This window comes from Tamandua tetradactyla, chromosome 23, assembly GCF_023851605.1.
Source record: "Tamandua tetradactyla isolate mTamTet1 chromosome 23, mTamTet1.pri, whole genome shotgun sequence".
In the NCBI taxonomy this organism is placed as follows: domain Eukaryota; kingdom Metazoa; phylum Chordata; class Mammalia; order Pilosa; family Myrmecophagidae; genus Tamandua; species Tamandua tetradactyla.
This window is the reverse complement of record NC_135349.1, coordinates 47,679,850-47,704,017: the sequence shown is the minus strand read 5'-3', so window position 1 is coordinate 47,704,017 and position 24,168 is coordinate 47,679,850. Positions and strand designations below refer to the sequence as shown.

The following is a 24,168-nucleotide window of genomic DNA, read 5'->3' as shown; positions in this document are numbered from 1 at the left end:
TTGTCAGCATCGTTTGGCTGCATTTTTTTTTTTTTATGAACACACGGGTATCTTTCTCCATGCCAGACAATGTTAGAAAAGAGACACAATAAGGTATATATTTGTTGAGATCCACCTTACCTCAACAAAGGTTACAAAAATTGAAGCAATGAGTGTAAAAGGCAAGTCCAACGAAGATTTCAACAGCTTAAAAGGATTATCAAAAATGAAAATAGTAAATCCATATGTCACTCTGAGTAAGGCAGTGTCCAAAATCCCATTAGTCATCATTTCACTCAAGAAAATGAAGCACAAGAAGTTTCACTGAATGTCAACATTACATATAGGGGAAGATGAGACAGGAATAAGACTCAGGGCTTGGAGCTGGTGTTCCCACATCGCCTCTAGTCTGCAATTTTCTCAAAGAGATAAAATGTTTTTGTCTCTTGGAAATAAGTAAGAAATTCAGTTGACCTTAATCTAACTGCTTTTCTTCTCTCATATTGTTTTTCTCTAGAAAGCAAGATTTGCTTTAACCATCCTAAACATGAGACACATTCATTCAGGGGGGAGTTGAAATTCCTAATTCCATGATCTTCAAGATAACTACTGTCAAAAGCTATTAATGATAACCAAGCACTCAACACAGTATTTTCCTTTAAGGAAAAATAATGTGTGATTACTTTCCATGAAGTTTCAACTACTCTAGCCAGGCTACCTAAGACAGTATATAGTTGTAGTGCTACGGAAAACTAAATCATAGAAAGTAGAAATAAATCTTGCTTAAAAAACCTTTTATGTAAAAATGTAACTTATGAAGTGGTTAAAAGGAGAGTAAGAATAATTTCCTCCTTTTGTAAACTATTCAGCTTTAAGGACAGTCACATTTAAAATATGATTCAATTAATTTAAAACCAATGCCTACTCTTCAGCCTACTTCTATGTTGTGTATCAGAGCACACTGGCATAAATCATTCTGCAGCCATCATCATTTTCACTCTTACATCCAATAAATAAATGATTGTCATCCTAGCACTGGGTAAAGGTTAGGTATGTCGATATTGAATAAAGGTTTATGGGCAGATTTAAATTAACTGTGGGCAGACAGGTTTATTTTTAAAATGTTTTCAAGGCTCTAAGCAATATATCTACTAATCTGCATTCTAGGCAATCAAGACCAGTATCTGACTATGACAAAGTATTTTCAGCAGCTATTCCCAAGATAAAGATGAATGAAAGATGTGGACTGGGGAAAATGCGAATTGGGATCTTCCAATGCAACCTGCTCTGGGAAATGCTGATGTGGTTAAATAAAAGCTGTTCCCTTCCTCTGGCTGAACAGGTCAGAAAACCCATGATGCCTTGCAGGGAGGCAAATGGGACCATAAAACTCATATACCCAGGGTGGTGCGATGGTGGCTCAGTGGCAGAGTTCTCTCCTGCCATGCTGGAGACCTGGGTTCGATTCCCGGTGCTGGCCCATGCCAAAAAGAAAAAAGAAAAAAAAAAGAAAACTCACATACCCAGAAAAGCAGAAGGGGAGACGGTGCCATTGCTTCTGGAAACCATGACACTGATTCCCGTCTCCACGAAGGGCACGGAGAAGTCCACGACTTCGGAGCGCTCCTCGTTGATGGTGAGGGAGCCGACTGCCATCACCGCCCGCTGGTAGACCACCTGTGGTGTGCGAGGCAGAAGAGAACAGCGTCTTTACTCAGCCTTCCCTCCAACCCCGAGGACTGCAGACCCCGAGTGTGGACATGAGCCCAAGGGATGGAAGGACGACTCACTTCACCAATCATTCCGTTCCACACGTTGTTCACTTTTTTTCCATGCTTCCCGTTGGTTACCAGGTAGAGGTCATAGGTAAACTTCACAGTTCTGGAAAGCTTCTTTAGGATATCGATGCAGAACCCCTTGCAGCATTTTTTAACATTCATTCCCTCATTGGTTGAATTGCTGTAAAGGAAATCCCAGGACCACAGAATGTTAGTATTGGAAGATTTGTTCATAGTCGTCAGGTATATTATCCTACCGTTTTGCAGATGGAAAATGGAGGTTCAAAAAGAGGAAGTGGCTTTTCCAAAGACAGTAAATGTAGAAATTACTCTTAATTATAGCAGTGATGACAACAGCTAAAATTTATTATTTGCTATGCATTATGCTAAATGTTTTATACTAACGGTGGGCTGGGCTTCTTCTCCATGGCATCTCTCTGACGTATGTAGTACTGGTATCCTTATTACACAAATGAGAGTTACACCCTCTTACAACACACACAACTTCTTCAGACCAGAGTTTGGTCATCTGATCTAAACTGAGTTATCAAAACCTATTTGAAAATGGAAGAAAGGCAGATGTCCTTCATCCTATCACTCAGACAGAGACCCGGAGCCACAGAGAAGAAGTGAAGATGCCTATAAAATTCCTCAGCTAGGAATTAGGAAAGTCACGTGAGTCCTGGACTTCACTTCTCCTGATGTTGACATCTGTGAAATGAGGTCTCATTCCAGTTGCTCTACCTACCTGCACTGCCTGAGCTGTACGAGTGGTTGCTGCTAAAGAGCCATGGCCTTGCCTTGATTAGGAAAAAGCTGTTTTAAAATATAGAGGGTTGCTATGTAAAAGGTGGTGTCCTACCCAAAGTTATACTTGTTGCTTCTTGCCAGTTTCTCGCTTTCTTCACCTGACCTGACCAAGTTCCACTCAAAGGACACCTACATAAATCAGAGACACCTTTACGAAAGGAAGGAAACACTGGTCTTCTCAAATCAACAGCATGAAGAACTCAGACGGCACATCCAGCGTGATGAAGCTCTCCCTGGGCAGCCAGCCTCATTGTGCCTTTCCTGTGACCATCGCATTAGCTCAGCTCTGTCTCTGGACCATGCATGTCACGAAATATGTGCTCTAGTGACTATTCCAGCGCTGGCACATCTGCACCTTAGGCTGTTATCTGAGCACTAAAACAATGTCTATGGAAATCCAGTGACGTAATAGGAAAACACTTAAGTTTTCATGCCATCTGAAAAAAGTAGGTGGCACAGCAGTACATTCGGAACGCTCAAATTAAAACAAATGAACTTATGAAATATCTGGATGGAAAAACAATGAAATATTGTTTGAAATATGTCTACTTTTGAACAGTGAGAAATGGGTTAATCATTCCTCTTTTTCATATATTTTTTAGGTTGTGTTGAAATGATCTACAAGGAGTGTTTACTACATATATAATTGGACACACACATATGCAGTACCACTCGTGTGTATCTATATCTATACTCATGGATATGGATAGATTTGACAACATAATGTTGAGCAATCAAATGTGTTTCAGAAGAACACCAAATTCTTTTCAATGCTTTTTTTTAAAATCTTAGGACCACAAATCACCCATCCTGGATTCCATCTGTCGTCACCATGACCCTGACCTCTGCTCAACCATCTGGTACCGCTCACCATGACCACCATCGAAACTTTCCCCTTCCCACTCCCCCTGGAAGCTGGATGGCCTCCTCTGACCCTTCACCTCCAGCCTGCAGGGGCAGGGGACGTCCCAGCTGTATATATTTGCATATGGTGATTTGTGGACTCAGAGCTGGGGCTTCCTAGGAGGCAGGTGCCTGCCCCATTCCCACAATTTCCTGGAGTAGAGGGCGTCAGTCTGGAGTTACACCAGGACAGAAATGTGTCCTAAGGCCATGGAATTGATGGCATGTCCAGCTATGATTTCATTCTTTGTATCACTGGCTCTTTGAAATGATGTGTCAAAATTAAAGTGTTTTTCTCCCTGACCACCATAGCCACGTGCCCATGCCTCACCCCCAACACTACCTATTTGTGTCTCCCTCACTCTGTTTCTCCCTTTCTTCCGTCATGGCCTCTTCCTGCACCTGATAAAGAGTCCTGGGGAGTTCAGATAGAGTTAGGAACAATCACAGTTTGAGATTCAGGTTTACAAGCACAAAAGGGTATCTTCTGGCTTCGCTGGGAATTTCAGCCAGCCTATGCGTTGATTACCAGCCCCCCCTCCCCACACACACCTGCCTGGACCCAGGTGGGAACTCATGCACTTTCACCCAAATGCACCCACTGAGCACCTACTCTCTGCAGGCCATAGAACTTGGACCCAGAGACAAATAACACATGCGGCAAATGCAATGGTTGCGATTATTGTGGGGATTTTGGAAGGATGGACCTGCCGGTGATTGGAAACTTCTGTTGGTTCCTATCACAGGCCTGGTGGTGTGGTGGGGGTGGGATGGGATGGGGGTAACGATTTAACTACACTGACATTTGAGAAATGGCCACCATATAATAAAATGGCCACCATATAATCTCTCTCCCCAAGAGCAAAGGAAGCTCATGAAAACAAATATGGGAAAAGAGAGCCAATAAATCATCCAGTTCACGGGTTCTACAGCATCCTCCTGTGGAGGCAGATATGGGCAGGGCCTGGGCAAGTCAAGCTGAGCTGTGCTCAGACCCCGGGTCTGCACACGTCCAGCCATGGGGGGTCAGACCAGCCTTTTCACTCACAGAGCCTCCGTTCTCTCCTTTGTAAATTGAGAAGGTCAGTACTTACTTGGCAGGAGAGTGGGGAGGATTAAATGAAATAAAGTGTCTAAAGTCCCTGTCATATAAGTGCTTTAAAATAAATTTCCCCTCTTTCCACCAGTGATTTTACAGCTTTGGATTTTCCTTGAAAATATGGCCATTTCTCCTTAAATATCAATTTCCCCAGACAATTTTTCCTGATTTTTTTCTTCATGCCTTAACATTCACTTAACAGACCAGAAGAAAAGTCTGACTTCTCAGCTTTTCCAGAACACTGGTGTGAGACCTCACAGCTCCACTATCAACCAGCCACGGAAACAAAGGGAGTCACTGCCAAAACACACAAACGCAATAGAAATCCCTTTCAGAACCAATAAGGCTGCTTCAAAGATGCAATTGATCTAATCTGTGTTAATGCTGGGCTTAGGAGAGCCTAATAATTTTCTATTGTTCTCGAGTAAGTCAAAGATTCTGATTATCACTCTGGCACCTAGCAAACTGTGCCTGTTCCCGAATGGAAAAAGGGACGCTGCAAGCCACCCGCTCTCCACATGAACCAAAAACAAGTCAAGCTGTTTATATTCTTCAGTAGGAAACCCAATTATCTTAAAGAAAGTGATTTATTTTGGTTCATTTTCTTCATACAAATGACTCAGGACTTGGTGATGTGCTTATTTTCAGTTCCAAGGCTTCTGATTTAAAAAAATTTCAACTCCCGTTATTGCTTAAATACAAGAGGTCTTATTCGATTGGCCCTTTTAAAGTATAGAGGATATTTTTATCTTAAAGAAGGTATACAAAGGTTATGCTCTGCCTTGTGTTCACATCAGACTTTCTTCTTACCAAATTCTACTCAAAAGACACCCCTAATTCAGAACATCCTTTGACAATTGTCCCATTATCCCCTTACAGCCTCCCCACCACCCACACTCTCCAGCACTGCACAAGCTTTCCTTTGTTTCCTAAGCTTGCAGATTCTTTCTTACCTCAGGGCCTTTGCACCTGCTATTCCCTCTAACCTGGAAGCCTCTACCGCATTTCTCTGTCTACCTGGTGCCTTTGCATTGTTTATATCTCACCTTAAGTCCTACCTGAGTAAACCGAAACAGCCCCAGACACCCGAAGTTACTTTCTTATGACATCACCTTATTCCTTCTCTTCACAAGATTTATCATGACCTAGATCTGCCCTGCTCCTTCATTGGGTTAATTGGTTTTTAACTACATACACTCCATGATGGCAAGGTCCTTGTCTGCACCGTTCGCTGATGCATGCCCCACGCCGAGCACTGGGTCTAACACATATGTGCATGGCGGACAGTAACTCAGTGAATGGATTTCAGTGATTTCAGCTCCCAAGAGGCTGATGTTAATGACCTTTGTTGATAAAAATTTCTCTTAACCAAAAATGTTCCTTCACTGTATATTTACTAATCATAATTTTTAAATATATCTTTATCTTCAGCACTGAGCTTTGGGCATTTGCATCTCATATAATAGTGACTGAGGTTGGAACTTGGCCTGCGGGAGTAAAAGGATTCATTGATTCGCTCCTCTAGGCATTTACAAACATCTGTGTATCATGCCCTATACTCGTCAGTGGGAGTATAAGCAGCTTGTCATGTGTGGGGAAAGACACACAAACTGCACACTGTGACAACAGGTAGTAAGGGTAAGGATAGAGAAAAACTCAGGCTGTCGTGGAGGAAAGGAGAGCAAACCCACCTAGGGGAGCGGCGAGCTTAACCACCTTAGCAGCAGGCTAAGACTCAAAGGACAAGTAAGAATTGAGCAGGGGAAAGGAGGGGATCAGAAAATACTCTTTCCACCCAAAAACAAAATAGCTAGACTATATAGATTTCCCTCCAACAGCGGGCCTTTTCCTTTTGTAAATGCCCCACAAGGGTGGTAGTTTTACGTACGTTTGCTTTAGGGACAACTATGAGTAGGGGCTTGGGCTGGTCATGGGCTGGTCATGGGCTGTAGGCGTCCCTGGAGAACTGGCAGAGTAAGAAGAGCCTTTCAGCCGAGACTCTGATGGAAAATGTCAGCTTTCCTCAATCAGGACGAAAGAGGAAAGGACATTGACACAAGCCTGCTGACGATGGATTGGGAAACTTGGGAGATCTGTCTCATTTCAAACACACCAGAGAGTCAGATGCAAACTGCACGCCAATCCCCGAGTTGAGGGAAATTTTGGAAAAGTTTGGATTTGGGAATTACCAAACAGATGGGAGGATGCGGTGGGTGGCAGAGTTGGAAGGGGGCTGCTGGAACAACAGAAAAGAAATGATTTAAGGAAACACTGAAGGGGAAGGTTTGAATCGGCAGAGTGGTTAAGATGCCCAACTCTGGAGTGACATAGACCAGCGTCTGAGCCCTGCGGCTCCCACCCACTAGCCGGGTGACTTCCAACATGTTTCTTGATTTTCCCTAACTCAGTTTCATCGTATTTTCAATGTGCAGAAACCACCTATGCCACGATGGAGTTGTTGTTGGAATTAGATGATTGCAAACCACTTGGCACAGTTCCAGGAATTTGCTTAAGTCTCTTAAAATCTATTACTTTATTATAGCTACTATAACATATTATGGTGTAGTATATTGTGGCAGAGTAAAATATATAGTATAGGCACAATATAGTATATTACAACATGGTGTGTTTTAGGTTGCGTTTTCTTATTACAGTCCAGATGCTCATATCCACGGCATGTGCTACTGAAAAGGCTGGGGAACTCGCAAAGGGCAGTGCCCCTCCACACTCACTTGATCTTGACGAACTTCCGGCAGGGCACAGTGTTCCTCACGCACGTCTCTGTGAGGGGGTCGATGTCCTCCACGATGACGAACGGCGCCTCCTCCAAGGTGACGACGCTCAGGTGGTTGTCGTCGGGCTCGCAGTCGGAGAAGGACTTGTATCGGGGCCACACGGCGTGCCGCAGGCTCAGCGTCTGGTTCTCCCACTTGCCCACCTGCATCACAAAGCAGAGACACACCTGTGCTTTCCCTGCACCCCCCACTTCCACGGAGGCACGCTCGCCCCTATAAAAGGCCTGGCAAAGAGGCCTGTCTAGCTCAGGGGGCAGCTCCATGGGTGCAGGTGCTAACCTGCTGAGAAAAGGGGGACACAAGGAAGGCAGAATATGGGGCAGCTACCCAGGCCCCGTGCCCAATCTCAGACTAATTCAATAAGCAACCCCGGGGGTGGTGGTAGGCAAAACTGATAGTTCTACAGGGCCCCAGTAATTCTAATGTCCAGCCAGAAAGGAGGACTGTGGAAGGCATGCAATCAGACAGGTGTGTCTCTGAATCCCCAGCTCTGCCACTTACTTGTTGCACAAGCAGAGGCAACCTCCTTGTCACTATGAATTATATTTACTCTTTGGTAGAAAGGCACATTTCCACCTACTTTATATGGATGCCATGGGAATGAAATAAGGCAATGCTTGATAAGCACACAGCACCGTGCCTGGCACATAGGAGGGACTCCATGTTTTCTTTTTTTTTTTTTTTAAGTGTGAAGGAAAGAAAATGAGTGTGGGAAAGTTAAAAGGGTGACAAACAAGAGAAAAAAAGGGAAAGGGGAGAGGAAGATGAAGTTGAAGAGTGAAAAGGAGATGAGGGGTTGGGTGGGGAGACAGGACAAAAGGGGGACAGAACAGCTGAGGAAGTTAGAAGCATCAATTCGACCCCAGATGTGGTTCTATTTAAGTTGCAAAGTTAGGTGAACTTTCATTAATCAAGCAAGGAGTGGAGACTTAGTGTACCAGACCTGTCAAAATTTAATTGATCATGCTCCCTCCGAGCAGCGACAGATTTGATTTCTCTGTGAAATCAAATTGAAGGCTGTATGTTTGGAACCTTAATTTCATTTGGCAGCTTATTGGCATTCTCCGTGCACACACTGGGGCAAGCTGGCCTCACCGTGGCACTTTCTCCTTCCTCTTTCCGCTCCCACGCACAGTTGCTTGACACCACAGGTCAGCGTTTTATTTGTAAAACCAACCTCAAGGAAAACACCTCATTCAAAAAGCCAGGCGCCAGGTCCCGGCTTGTCTGCATGCGCGTGACTCACTCACCTTCTCTCCCGTAACCTAAGTGTCACCAGAAATGAACCTCAGGCCTTAAAGAGAATTCAGAGCCTCCAGACACCAACAAAGGTGATGGGTGGAGGGAGAGAAGGTACGCGGTGCTCTCTAAGATTACCTCATCATTAGGGCTGGAAAGTTTTCCTGGAGGTAGAGAAATATCCCACATGGCCAATTGCAAAGTTGCCCAGCTTCACAGATGGCTTCCTTTACTAGATGGGAAGGGCAGTGGAGTAATTTGGTCAGACAAACATAGCCATCTACTCATTCCATGATGTGTGACACAGGTTAGGGAAGAAGGTTGAGTTCACCAAATCCTGCATTCATTCAACCCATATTTATTGAACTCCTACTATGTGCTGATACCAGGCTGGGAACAATGATGGATGAAACGATTCCTATCTTCTTGGAAGTATTAATTCACTATGGAACAAAGGTCAAGTAGTAATAATAAATATGTAAAAAGATAAATAGGGCACTATGTACCAAGCCCTTTACTTTCTACTTCTGTGAAACTCAGAACAGAACCTTCAGAAGATGCTGGTTAATTCAGTGAGTAAGAGATTAACTTTAGAATCAAGTAGAACTGGGCACGGAATCTTGGCTTCAACCATTAGCTGGGAAACCTTGGAAAAGTCACTTAACCTCTCTAAGCTTCACAGTTTCCATTTGTAAAATGAAGATGATGGAACACGATATGCCTCTCAGGACTTCTGTGAGGTTGAACTGAGCTAAAACTGTACATAAAGTGGGTGCTGCATATAGCATGTAACATGCATGACAGCTGCTATTATTTTATCACTGTTGTCAGACACAGCTCCAGTGCCCCATCATGTGTGAAGTCATTCCTGCATTCCCTAATAATACAGATTCCTGCACCCAGCAGAAACCATGCTATGGCTCCAAGGCCCTTCTTCCTTCCTTGCAGACATGGCCTCTAAGGTCCCAGCATAACATATATTAAGGCAGAGATTGTTCAACTAGCAGAATCTTTGACAATGCCACTGACCCTCTCATGTTCCTTGCACCGAGGGAGTCAGGTAAACATCCCAGTCCAAGTCTGGCTCATGGACAGACGGCACCCAGGTATATAAGATCTGGAAGGTGAGAGCTTCCTCGGCCTTCTCCAAGGCTGATAGAGCCAATGAGCATCCGTAGGTCAGCAAAGGCGTGTGGGAGAGTGTGGATAGAAGACCTCCAGCAGGAGCCGAAGCTGCTGCCGTAACAGCTGCCTTACATCTAAGAGCTCTCACTCCATCCTCTAAGAGCCTGGTAGCCCATGAACAGGCCCCTGAGTTCCTCATTCCAAACACCAGAAATCCCAGCTCCAAGACTGTATGTGCCAGACAGGGTAGAACAGATATTCTTCATTTTCCTCTCCTAAATGCCTGCTTACAAAGGAATGCAATGAAGTCCAACTTTGTAGACATGTTTAACAGAGTCATTCATTCCACAGGTATTTATTGAGCAATTATTAGATGCCAAGCCCTGTGCTAGACACAGAAAACAGTAGGGCAAGAGACAAAGCTCTTTCCCACGTGGAATTTTTATCCTAATGACCAAGATAGACATGAATCAAATAATTGCACACTCAAAAATACGTCACGCAAAACTTGGAGGAAGAAAAGAGAAAGAGGGGCCTAAGAACATATAGGAGAAAGAAAATCAAGGAAGTCTTTCCGAGAAAGTGGCACTTAAGCCTAATCACTCTCTTCCTCTTTGACATTTGCTTTGTTAATATTTCCATGGTAAATAACACTGCCCATTGCACAGAGTTGTAAAGGTTACATGAGATCATAAAAATAAGTCCTTCTGTTTTCATTATCCTGAGTAATTTAAATATTAGCTCATGTAATTATAAAAGTAGCCCATGTATAAGACACTACTTTCCCATCCATTTCACAGATGAGGAAACTGAGGCATAGAGCGTTGAAGCAACTTGCCCCAGTTTACGTGGCACAGGAATGGTAGAGCCAGGATTTGAACCTAGGATGAATTTTCAAACCTGTGAAGAAATCCAACTAAAATTTTTGGCTGGGAACAAAAGGAGTGTCTTTCACCGTGGAGACCCCTGACAAACCCCACTTCAGCCACATGGCCAAGTTCCACATCAACAGTGATAAGTCATTTTGAGAGCAGGCACCCTTGTATGCCATGAAGAGATTGACACTTGCCCTTTGGAGTCTTCTTCCTTCCCCAGACCCTCAGTTTAATCATGAGAAAAACGTAAGAAAGATTCCAAGTGGTTGACATTCCACCAGTTCTCTTCTGAACAAGGTCATAAAAACCAGGGAGGGTCTCAGAAACCATCACAGCCCCGAGGGGCTAGACAGGACCACCAAACGTCATGTGGGATCCTGGGTGGGACGACAGGGTGGGGCAAAAGATGTTAGGTAAAAATGCAGAAATCGGATCAAGTATGGACCCAATTGGGTCGTTAATTATGACAAATGGATCACCCAAGTGGAGGCCGTTAACGATAGGAAAGACTGGGTGTGGCGTACCTGGGAATTCTCTGTACTACCGTTGCAATGTTTCTGTAAATCTGAAATTATTCTAAATTAAAAGTTTAGTTAAAAAAAAAGCTTTGCTTGATTCAAAAGAGGGAATTTAAAAATATAACAAATATAGTCTCGGAGAGGTTGACCAGTAGAGTTGCTAAGAGTATGACTTGGGAGCCAGCCACGGGCTGCCAATCCCAGCTGTACCCCACAGTAACTGGCTTTATCTCTCTTTGCCTCCGTGTTCTCATCTGAAAAATGGGATCATGATTGTGCCGCAATCCATAGGGATGCTGAGAGGTTTAATTAGTAAATATACTAAAGCACACAGGAAAGGCTAGCACACAGGGGAAAGGCCATGAGTGGCTATATATATTTTTTTAAATCAATGAGAAAAGCTTTTAAAGGGGAGTTCATGTATTCTCGCGTTTTAACTCTATAAAAGCATTTCTTGATACTAAATTTAGTTTGCCATGGGCATATATGTATTTTTTCCACTTCAGCGACTTCAGCCACAAGTCCTGCCTTTCTCCGCATTTTCCCCAGGGTTCTGCTATTTCCCGTGTTTCTGGTTACAGGGTATTGATTTGCCTTTGGAGAATATTCCTGCCTCCAGCTTCCACAATAGCAGCTGTCCTCTATCCGGTGAATTTGTGTATTCTGTGCCCCCGGCCACAGAGATTGGCTCGGGATTGGTCATGTGGTGCAAGATGAGCCAATGGGAATTTTCCCTGGGATTTCTGCTGGGGTCACTAGGGGAGGTGGCTAAGATTGAAGAACCCATCAGAGAATGAAAACCGAGCTAAGGAATAGAGAGGCGAGAGACATCAAGTCCTGCTAGCGTTGCTTGAGCACTTTCTTACAGCAATGAAAGTTGGTGTGCACTGGTTTCTAATTATGAATCAGGCAGTATTTTAAGTGCTATTTTCATTCTCATAAGAAAAAAGATGTGGGCAAAGGATTTCTATCTCTATCATGACTTCTCTGTCCTTAAAAGCAGCTGAGTCAGATGAGAAAGAAAACTTTACCTCCAAAATAAACTGAATTTTGGTGATAAGCCATTGAATGTTTTCAGCAAATATACTGAAGTTTTGAGGACAAAGAAAAATAATGGACCTCTGATGGAGAAAAGTGATTTTGCTAAAAGAAATATTAAAGGGGGAAATTAACTTTGTAATGATTTTTAAAATCCATTCTCATTAATAAAATTTAAATACAGTGCTTTCAGAAAGCTAATTGCTCTTTGGCTCCTAGAAAGTGTTTTTTGAAAGGGTAGTGATTACTTATTGAAATGTTCAGCCAGTATTTTCTCAGAGCAGAGATAATTTCATCCTCAGGAATTGTCTGTGTCAAGTTACTGTGCACCGCTTCGTGTCTGGATAAATTCAGAGGAATGTCACAGAGGCTGCAAAAGCTAGAAGGAAATACGTTAAGAGATGTGTGTGGCTCTTCTTTTCCAAGGAGATGGTGTTTGATCTTACTTGATCTATTGCTGAAGTAACTGGTCGTCCCTGAAAAACACATATGGAGACACCAAATCATGGCTTGCTCAACTCCTCCATCATTTGTATTCCCCCTGGGACCAAGCTCAGATTCCCATTGAAGGTCTCTCTACATATGCATCCAAACAACCTCACTACATGTTCTCCCCTCACCCTTGTCCTCTCTCAAACACCCCATACATACCCTCACACCAAAACACATGCAATACCCCCACACACTTACACACACACTTGTCCCCATAAACATTATCACACAAAAACTCAGTTGTTTACACATGCATAAATTCATACCTACACATTACTCACAACTAAACACACACACCTACATATGTATGCCTACTCACACCTCCACCCATACATCTATACGTGTACACGCATATCAAACCAAACTCACAATACACATTCACACCTGCGCACACATCCCATGCCAAAACGTGTATACGCACATGCACAACTACACATACAGACATATTCAATACACACACATATACTCACACCTCTACACCTGCCCCCTCCCATACAATGTTGATCTACAATGACTCGTATACTTTTCACCAAACCCTGTGAACAAGCCTACTGCCTGGCCTTGGTCTACACACTCTCTCCGTATCAGTGCTATCCATTGAAGACCACACGTGTTCTTTCCAGGCCCAGCTCAAGTGCTTTTTCTCCCAGGAAGCCTAATTCTCCAGCTGTCATTCATCTTTGCATTTCTGTGCCTCCAGAATGCTCTCTCTTTTTTCCCCTTTAATTCCCTCATTTATTCGTTTATGAACTCAACAGCCGCACACTGGGCGCTTCACCTTATGGCCGGCAGGGCCTGTAATCAGTAATGGGGCTACGAGACAGGGTAACCCAGGCGGAATCCTGATCTTTGGAGTTTCGGGTCTGCTTAGAGAGGAGGAGCAAGGGAACGACGTCGGCACCACGCTGGGTAAGGACAGGATGCCATGGAGGTAAATACCTTCCTACCCTCGGAGGGGATGTTCCTGTTGGAAGTGACTTCCAAATATGAGCCAAACTGTGAAAGTTCATGTGTGCCAGGCTAAGTGGTTTTGTTTTTATCCTAAGGACTACTGAAGTGCTGGAGAGGGGTGGGAGGTGGACGTGGGAATTATGAATGCTTTGCATCAGGAGAGTAAGAAGCGCAGCATGTTCTAGAATGTTCTACAACACGTCACCCCGATGCAGTGCAGAGAAAGGACTCGGGGGAAAGATCTGGAAAGCAGAGTGGTCACTAGCAGCAGCAGCATGTTCTAGAGAAGAGAGGAAGATGATCCAACCTAGGGCCACACAAGTGAGGTGGCAGGCACTCAGGAGACCTCAGAGTGGAGGAATCAGTAGGACTTAGAAACTGATTTACCTGGGAGCCAAGGCCCAGGCTGCCATGAATTATGTTAGTGCATAATGTTCTGCCTGGCCAGTCTGGCACAATCACCCTGAGTGTGGTACGGTGCTTGCCCACAAGCCATTTCAATAAATATTTGCTGAATTGAACTCAGTTTCAACTGCAATTCAATTTTTACTTAGAATTCAAAGTTAAAAGAGGAAAGTTCCCTGTTGACTTAGCTCTTTCCTTTGGAGACAAGACAATGCAGATTGCAAAATTAAAAATCAGAGAGGCAAGTTATTAAATCCAACAACAGCGATGGAGCTCACACTGCTCCTGCTTCAGCTTGACTGGTCACACTCAGCTTACCAGTTATTCTCATAACCAAGGGAGAAATAGGCCTTAAAACAAATACTTCGCTTGCGTGAAACATCAGAGAGCATTTCACTGTGGATAATAAGCAGTGATTTACTCCCAAACTGGATAAAATATGACTAATTAACTCTTCAGGAAGACGAATTTATGGAGAACAAACAAAGCAAACGGGAGGCTGATTTCTCTCCACCTGCAACATAAAGTCTTCCAATAGTCATGAGATAAATGGCCGTGAAGGAAATTTAAAATGATTTAACGTCCATATTTAGCATAAACAGTATCATTGACTGGCATCACTTCCATGTCTCTGCATGTAAATCTAATGCACAAACACGCTGATAGCAGGTTTATACACAAGGGATTTTGCTTGAAATCCAAGGCAGATCAGAATTTTATTTATCTGGAAACTACAGCAAAGATATCTGAGCCGTTGCTGTGGCTTGCTATGAAGTTAAAATATGCTCCATATGGAATACTTCACAGTGGAGGTCAGTGATTTCTTTTTTTTTTTAACCAATACCTGACCTAAAGTTAGTCCGAGACAGCTAGAGTCTGCTAAATCCCAGAGCGATGCTACACTGGAACCCAGTTTCCCTTCTTTGTTTGCCACAGATGCTGTTCTAGTTTGCTAGCTGCCAGAATGCAACACACCAGAGACAGATTGGCTTTTAATAAAAGGGGATTTGTTTGTTAGGTCTTCAGAGGAAAGGCAGCTAACTTTCCACTGAGGTTCTTTCTTACGTGGGAAGGCACAGGGTGATCTCTGCTGGCCTTCTCTCCAGGCCTCTGGGCTCCAACAACTTTCCCCGGGGTGATTCCTTTCTGCATCTCCAAAGGCCTGGGCTGAGCTGCGAGTGCTGAGATGAGGGATGCTGAGCTGCCTGGGCTGTGCTACGTTGAGCTCTCTCATTTAAGCCCCAGCCAGTTAACTCTGACATCATTCATTGCCCCCAGCACGCCTCCTAGCCGAGCACAAATAAAATCAGCAACAGATGAGGTTTACGTACCATTGGCTCATGCCCATGGCAACAAAACTAGGCACATTCACCTGGCCAAATTGACAACTGAATCTACGTACCACAGATGCTATCCCACATAACACAACATGGGTTTTGGCTTACACAATGGGAATTGATTGGATCCTGGTTTTGTGGCTAAGAAAAGTCTAAAATCTAGATATCAGCAGAGTGTACTTTCTCCTCCAAAGACTGTAGCATTCTGGAACTGGCTGTAAGCCATCCCTGGGGCTTCTTTCCCTACACATGGTGCTGGACTCTCCTTTCTTGGTCCTGGGACTTCCACATTTTCTTTATAAAGCCTCCAGTAATCCAGTTTAAGACCCAGCCTCACCCATTTGAGCTACATCTCAAGTAAAATCAACATCTTCAAGAGGTCTCATGTACAGTGGGTGCAGATAAGAACTTCTCCTTGGGAGGTGATTGAGAATGCAGTCTGAGTCGGTAGGTGTGGAATGAGGGCTGGGAACCTGTTTGTTTGTTTTTTAACCAGGATCCTGGTTCATTCAGTTCTAGATGGTCAAAGAGCCACGGTTTGGGAAGTTCCTACAAGAGCATGTTTGTGGCTGCCAGGAGGATTAAATTCAGCATGAGAAAAGGATGGAAAATCTTTCTTCTCGGGTTACTTATGTAACCAATGGCAATTGCCAGCAGATCTAAATGAGGTTAATCAGCTATTAGAGCCTTAATTAAATCCCTTTCAGTTGAAATTTCAGAATTGTCTAATTGTAACAAAGCTCACGTTGGAACAGTTTATTTTTTTCTCCTGTAATAACTGCTCTCGGGATAATCTAATATCTTTATGGATAACAGTGTCAACAGTCTTAGAACCTAGCTCCAATTTCCTGATTCATGGAAACAATGTTTTGATCATCTTTATTTCCATGAATGACCTGCACTTTTGCTTCCATTCTCTTCTCAAGACTCAGCCAATAGGAGAAGAATTCAATCCTTGTTCAACATCACATTTAAAAGCAAAGTCTGTGAAACACTGACCTCCCATTTTCTTCGGAGTTCTCTTATAATCTTCAGTGTGCGGGTACAAAGAGAAGTTTGACTTCTTTGATTTACTTTTAATCCTCTGTGTATTCTCAGAGGTGATGGGTCCTGGTAACTAGCTAAATAGTTAACAGTGTTTTCTCTCTCCTTTGGTTCTTGATGGATTTAGATTCTTAGAAAATCAGTGAAAAAAATAAATAAAAAGGAGCACTCTCATAATTCCTAATTAATATTTGGAATATGCTCTTGAGAGTCCATTGTGTAATTTCTGCATCAGTCCTCCATGGGCTATAATAATAATTATTCAATAATTAATAATTTTAATATCTGGCATGTATTGAGGCACTGTGATCACTCAGTTTTCATTGTCTAATGCCCCCTTCACAACCCTGTCAGGAAGAGGCCATTGTTACCCTCATTTTACAGATTGGGAAACTGAGAGCTTATGTGACTGGTCCAAGATCAGAAAGGACCTGGAATCCAAGTTGAAGTCTGACTCCAGAGCCTGGGCCATCCCCACTCTTCTGTCCTCTGACCACAGACATCATATTTGCTTTGGGGAATATAAAGCAAACAGGAGCAGCTCACTTTGCTGAGGAAACATTCCATGGATCGTGAGAAGAGAGCAGTTAGCACCCTGCTGGGGAAAGGGTGATGTCCTGGAAAATTAGAACATCTGAGTCTTGGCCTCCAATCTACTGTCTTTCCCCTTTGCAGGAGGAGGGTGGGGAGAGCACAGTTTTCCCTCTCTGTGAAGTACAGGAGGAGGAGGAGGAGCAGGAGCGAGTAGCCAGAGTTTGTCATGCAGCTTTCTATTGTAGATGACCTTTTTATTTTCTCCAGATGCCTAAGAATCAATTCTTCTAGGGGCATTAAATTCCACCGGGGAAAAGGCCTCTAACAGCAGAGCCGCACTGGGCACCACCCCCTTGCAGGTTTGGGGTTGAATCTCACCTCAAGGAATACCCAAAAGAGGATTAGGGTACTAGATGGGGGAGGGGAATCAATTGCTCACTGGTGAACTTCCTGACAATTAGGTAATTTGGGAATCTCAACCAAGAATGTAATTAAGCCTCTAACAGCCGATTAGACTTCTTTGCCTCCATAGCAATCTCCATCCATTACATAAAGGGCCTTAGAAAGGAGGTTTCGGGCAGGCCACGGTGGCTCAGCAGGTAAGAATGCTTGTCTGCCATGCCCATGCCCAAGGACCCAGGTTTGATTCCTGGTGCCTGCCCATGTAAAAAAAAACAAGGGAGGTTTCCATCTTCCCCTTGTGTCACGGTGCACTGGAGATGTGCTGGAGATGCAGACAGCCAAGATGAGATAATTCTGTTTCCTCTGCTGCATCTGTTATTATCAACCCCCTAGTATGAACCTGGTTGAACTCCTTAAAGGGCTGCTGCTTTGGAGAAGTAAAGCAAGATACGTAGGTCTGCAAAACACTTCAAGGAAGAGATGGGAAGGAAAATGGAACAATCACAGAGATTAGAATGGAGGCAGGAGAGAGGGATAAACATCACTTGGATGAACATTTGATGCAAGGACAGTCCTCCCTAAAAATAATAATAGTTACTATAATAATAATAATAACTATTATTATTTTTAACACCTTCACAAAGACAATTTAGAGATATGGTCAAGGTTTACTTTGACCTGCTAATGTACTTTTCCTGAGTAAATTTCAGAGATCAGTGTACCTTCCACTTTGAAGAAAAATGAAATGCCATTTGCAAGCTGGCAGAGTAAATAGCTCTTTTTGGGAGTATTTACCTGAACAATGATAGCAGTTCTCATTCCCTCAACAGAACTGCCAATGGACATACTCTGATGCTCGCCTGATAGCCGAGAGGACCTCTCGTCTGTTGGGAATCATCAGCTCAGTCTTATTAGCCTGAAAATTGCAACAAGGCTAAGCATGAACCTGAATCACAGCTTCTCCTCTCACTCCTTGGTGACTATTTTTTTTTTTTAATATGAAAACCTTGAAAAGTGGTAAAATGTGGGGATGAGTGTGTAACAATTTATAAAAAGAGATAAGTTCCAGGTAATTAAATTGCACAAGAAGGAAGCAGAAGGCTTCAATGAATCAAATCTGACTCAAGGGATGTAGTAGGCCAAAAGCTGATGGATTGCCTCACTCAGCATTATGTAAAGAAGCCAGTTCCATTTGGATTTTGGCCCTGAACCGTCAAAGTTAACCTCGTTGACAGTGTTTGCAGAGTTTTAAAATAAGGTTATAGGACCTGGGGGTACTGATCAATTGAAAGTATTTTGCCTTCCTTGCCTATGAAAAATTGTTGGGTTGTGAAAGTTGAAGGGTTTGGAACTAGGTGTCAGGTCTCTGATGGGTATTTTTTCTCTATCTGGGGCAAAACAATAAATTTAACTCTTTGAGATGGACAGTTTCCACCTTCCAAAAGAGAGGGGTTTGGTGCCAGAAGCACAGCTAATTGTTACAAAGGTGCTAACCAAAGCCCTTGTGATGAAGTATCCACTGATCAGAGTCTCAATTCTTCTTAGATAAGACGGTCAAAAACGCTCATTTTTTTGCTCAGCCTTGGCCCCAAAACTACTTTGCTTTCTTGCTCCAGGCTCATCTGAGCCCTGAAGCATTTCAGTGAGAGGATCCTTTGAAATACTAAAGCCAACAGAAGATTTAATGGTGAGGAAACCTAATAAGCTTAACCACAGCTTTGCCCCCTGTTAAAAACATGATTATTTCGAAGGTGGTAGGGGAGAGGAGAATCCCCGCTGAATGGGCCTGAAAAGATTCACTATTTTCATTTCCAAAAACTGAGCCGAAGTAACCTTCAGTAAGCCTAAGTAACTGAGCTTAAGTAACCGCTAATTCAATTTCACCTAAACCAATCATTCTTATCTTAGACACTGATCAATTCCAGAGTCCCCAGAGTTCTGAGAGGAAATGAGACTCATGGTGACCAACCAGATACCTACTCAGCATTGCTTTGCCTGCTGAATTATATTGGCAGACTCACCCAATATAATTAGGAAGAAGAATGGACACAGGGTCAAAAGACCCACAGTCAAGTTCAACTCTGATGCTCATTAGCTGTGTCACCTTAGTAAAGTGGAGGATAGTATTGATGATTCCATCCAAGTATGGCTGGTATTTTTCAACTCAAAGAATCTTATTTTCAATCAGTTGACATTCATATTTGTTGGACTATTTGAAAATAATTAGAGGTCAGGTTTTTTACCCTCTTTCCAATGACTACCTCTAGGCCAGTTGAGCCACCCATTCCCATGGGGGAAATTCACTTGGAGCTACTTAATTTCAATGATTTTACATTCAGATGATCTGCTGGGCTCTCACTTAGCTATTCTCATATCTCTTCTCCAATGTCATTTTAGCCACTGTCCCTAGACACCTCTATCTTCTCCCAATTCATCTATTCCCTCATGTCTCCACATCCTCCCCGTTCCACTCTGCATCACTTTATCACATCAACCCATGTTTTGCCATTTCCACAATAATCCTGCTGCCTTTTTCCTGTTGATATACTACCATGGCAACTGCCCCTCCAGCCCAAAGTTATTCCAATCACCTTCTCACATATGAACCACTGAGTACAGATGAAGAACATTGCACACAGAGATCAATGTTATATAAAAGGTATGGTTTGGCCTCCCTCTCTGCCCTGAAATTGTTCTCTTTTCCTAATTGGCTCTCTCTTATTCCCCAGAAACTATTTCAAACCTTCACAGCTGCCCACAAGGCTGCAACTCTGCCAGCTCCATCCTCACTTCTAGCCAATGATTTTTTGTCTGTTATTTCATAGAGACAATGGCTATCCACATAACCCACAAAATTATTTGCCTCTGCATATCTCCCTTTCCCCTGCTTCAATAACAAAAGAGGCATCTGTCCACTTGCTTTTCACTAATCCCAGGACTTGTGCCGGAGCACCACCCTCTTTTGTACCCACCTCTCCTCTAAAACTGGCCTCAGCAAGATCACTCATGGCTTTCTCTTCACTAAATCCAGTGGGTGTATCTCATGTAAGTCTTCCACCACATTTGACATTAGAGGCCACTCCTCTCCTGGATTCCTTGAATCTCCCTGCCCTAGACTGTCATGTCCTACCCCTTCCCAGCTCTTTCCCACATCTTAGGCTTCTTTAGCTCTGTCAACTCTCAAAATATCAAAATAAAATATCCTCTTCTCTGCACATGTCTTAAATGTTCTTCCTTCTCCCCATCTTCAAAGGTCCATGCTCAGACATCCTTTCCTCCCAGGATTCAGTTGTTATCTTCATGTTGATGGTTCCCAGATCTGTCTCTCACTGGCTTCTCTCTAACAACCCAAAGAACCTCAACTCAGTAGGCTCAGAGTAAAACACATTAGCTTATATTCAAGCATAAACAGATACATATTTAATCTCCCGTGGACCAAATATGAGTTCTTCAAATTCCATCGCAGGTAATATTCCCTAACACATCTTTCTCTGTTCACTCCCATCTATATGAAATCAATCACCTTGGCATTTTTAAGTTTGAATGTTTTTCACCCTATCTATTTCTTTCCTAACCAGTCTTTATCTCTTACTGGTTGCTGCAGCAGCATCCTGAAACACCTCCCCACTTTGGGTAGTATTTGGCTTCAGCCCTTCCTCCAAGCAGCAGGCAAAGCCATCACTCTAAATATCTCTTCCTGTCTGTTCATTCTGCTCTCCTGCTCAATGATGCTTTCCGACTACATTTGGAATAAAGTTAAAACCTCTCATCATAGTCGAAATGACCTGACCCATTTGAGGGCCTCTTTAGCTGTCTTCATTCACGACAACTTCAATTCTAACAATCAACTCCTGCTTCCATCCCTGCCCCACCTCTACTCATGAATCACACAGACTTTCTACAGGCTTCTGAGTGCATCGAGCTCCTCTCTCTCTCAGTGCCGTGGTCTCAACACACGCCACTCGCCCTGCCCAGAAAACCCTTCCCCACCCTCTGCTGGCACCCTCCTAATGCCCTTCAGAGGACAGTTCTTCTGAAAAGTTCCTTGACCTTACAAAACTGGCCAGGGGATCTTCTCTTTCCTCGCCTCATCAAGTCTGTAAGTACCCACATACTCATTAGTCCACCCTAGCAGACTCATCGAGGGGACTGGGTTTTGTTTGTCTTTGTACCCCTGGGACCCTTCCTAGAGCCCCTTGCATTATAGATGCATAAATGTTTAGTAAAAGAAAAAAAGTTAAATGTACCAATATGATTGCTATAACTTTGATCTTCCTTCCATCTGTGATCAGCCTTATTCAATCTCTTTTTGTAAAAGGTACTGAAGAGAATGTGGATTATGGAGTTGGCTGAACCCAAGCCTGAATGCCCAACTCTTCTGTGTACAGGTGTGTGCTCTGGGTCCTCAGGTAGAGTGTGCACGATAGGGGTGAGCACACCCTATGATTGGTGTGAGCATTAAATGGTGCAATGCCTGGAAGCACTTATCACTCACTAAGTGTTTATATCACCCGAGGACTCTAGTGAGGATGTCATGAACTTATATTTAAACCCACAGCACAATACCTCACCCAGGTATTCACACCTGCCTTTCCTCAAAGGTGGAGGTTAATCCCCAATGTGGGACTCTGGTTGTGACTCCAGGACAAGAGAGAGCAAGGCACTAACTTTGTTCAAGTCCATGACCCAGGGCTTGTGTACCCAAATGACCTTAGGAAATGCATGTGCTCTGTTCCCTCAAGGGGAGACGGATACGCTTTTTGCTTGCTGCTCTTTATTTTAGATAAAACTGATATTGCCTATTAATATAACTCCGTGCACAGAGATGAAGGTTCTGCCAAAAGCAGCCTGGCATTATTTTAGCTCTCTCAATCAATCCAGAGGCCTGGAAATTATTTTTAATTCCATTTTCTGGTTTGAGGCTCTGCACAATTAATGCATGCCATTAATTTCATGACTATAAATGTAACCCAAGCTTTCTTGGATCTACATGCTCAAAAATGTGACCATAAGAATATGTTTGCTAGTGCTCAATGGGCTAAAAAGCTGTATAGGAGGGAAAAAAAGAAAAAAGAAATTTCAGATAATAGACACACTGGAAGAAGCAAGCAGGAAAGAAAGCTGCATGTCACTATGTGGAAAATAATGGAAAATTCTTTGAGTTTATACAACCCCTCATGGATTACCAGTTACTGTTTATTATCTCATTTCATTTGACCTTCATGACAGAGAGTCACATAAAGGTGAAGGAGATATTATTACAATTCAGAGCAGTAAACTGATGTTTAGAGAGTTCAATAACTTGGGCCAGAAAGTACAGAAAATATGTGAAAGAACTAGTAGCAGTGTTATGAGTCCTGACCCCAAATTTAATTGCATATTTCAAAATGTATTCTCTTGTGTGGTCTGGAAGAGAAAACAAATGACCAATTACCCTTGAGGATTGTCATCTATACTTTGAACCCAGTTCTTCTGAGAAAAGGGAATACCCCCAGTAGGCTTCTAGAACCCCTAATAACCCCCTAAAAATGACAACCTAATAATTGTCATTTTTAAATCTCCTGCAACTATATTACACTTTGCACAATAGCTCCCACTCATTCCTCTCTTTCTAGTATGCACCAGATCCTTTACCAGGCTAAATGCTGTTCCTACACTGTATGACCCCATAAGCTATGAAGAGGCTGGGTGACTATGTTCAAATTAATTCACTTCTCAGGTTCTCAATTTTCTCTTCTGTATAATAATAATTACATATTTATTGCTTAAGTTTTTTTGTAAAGATAAAATGTGATGATATATGTAAAAAGTTTGGGTGGAGATAAAAAATTGTTAGTTTTTCTTTTCTGTTTTTATTAGGCATTATATAGGAAAAGCAACTCTATATTTTACTACTTAAATTCTCTACCCCCCACAACACCGGTTGATTTCACCTGCATTGCACACTTTGATTAAGGAGGGTCATAGAACTAAGTGGTTAAAATCATGGGCTCAGAATCAGACAAATGGCGGGGCGCAGGGTGGGGTGTCCAAAGCCCAGCTTAGACTCTTGGGAATTAATTTGTTTTCTGTCTTCCTTTGTTTTCTCATCTATAAAATGGGGATAACAATGGTGCCGATCTCATAAGTATGAATATGAGGAGAGACTGTGCATCTAAAACCCTTTCTGACTCACAGGGAGCCTTTAATAAGTGATAACCTTAATAAACTCACAGAAACCCCAGGGGGTGAGTATTATCATTAGCTCTTTTTTACTGATGAAAAAACTGGTTGTCTGAGAAATACAAAAAATAACAGCTTTCCAGAGTTGGCCTGGATCTCAGAGCTAGCTGTCACTCATGAACCAACTCAACACTATAAATGTGAGTTAACCCCACTCGCACCCTTACCAAGGATGGCTTAATTACAACCCGCTACCGTGTTCAACAGAGCAAGAACTAGAGAATGAGCTCATTTCTGCTGTCCGTGGTGCTGACCTCTCTTTGTCTGCCTGAATCAACCTATCTCTTGATGTTGATTTGGGATTTGGGACACTAGATTACATGATCTATAATGTATAGATTATACATTATAATACGTAATTTTTTGTCTCCAGCTTCTGCCTCCACCAATTTAAGGCCTAACCTGATGAATGTCCCATATTTTTGAATCCTGATCCATTTTTAATGAGATGACAATTACTATATATAAAGCTTAGCATGTCACTTTGATAATGAAACTTCAATCTTGATGTGCTGGCTTGAGTTACCAACTTGAGTGCTACATGTGGAGGGAGGTGAGTCCAGCTCTTGCCAAGGAACCTGGAACAAGTCTCTTATCCTCTGAATCTCAGTGACCTTATCTG

At 42.9% G+C, this 24,168-nt stretch overlaps 1 protein-coding gene across 2 annotated transcripts in view; it reads right to left on the bottom strand.

Annotated features, from left to right (window-relative positions):
* The window catches only part of GRIN2A (glutamate ionotropic receptor NMDA type subunit 2A), a 421,881-nt gene that overhangs the window by 69,175 nt on the left and 328,538 nt on the right, over positions 1 to 24,168 (bottom strand). For both annotated transcript variants that reach the window (XM_077141849.1, XM_077141850.1), the window contains exons 4-6: positions 7,302 to 7,507; positions 1,770 to 1,938; positions 1,503 to 1,656 (exon numbers count right to left, since the gene is read on the bottom strand). In XM_077141849.1, coding sequence (XP_076997964.1) covers positions 1,503 to 1,656; positions 1,770 to 1,938; positions 7,302 to 7,507 — 529 coding nt within the window. The remainder of the gene's footprint in view (positions 1 to 1,502; positions 1,657 to 1,769; positions 1,939 to 7,301; positions 7,508 to 24,168) is intronic.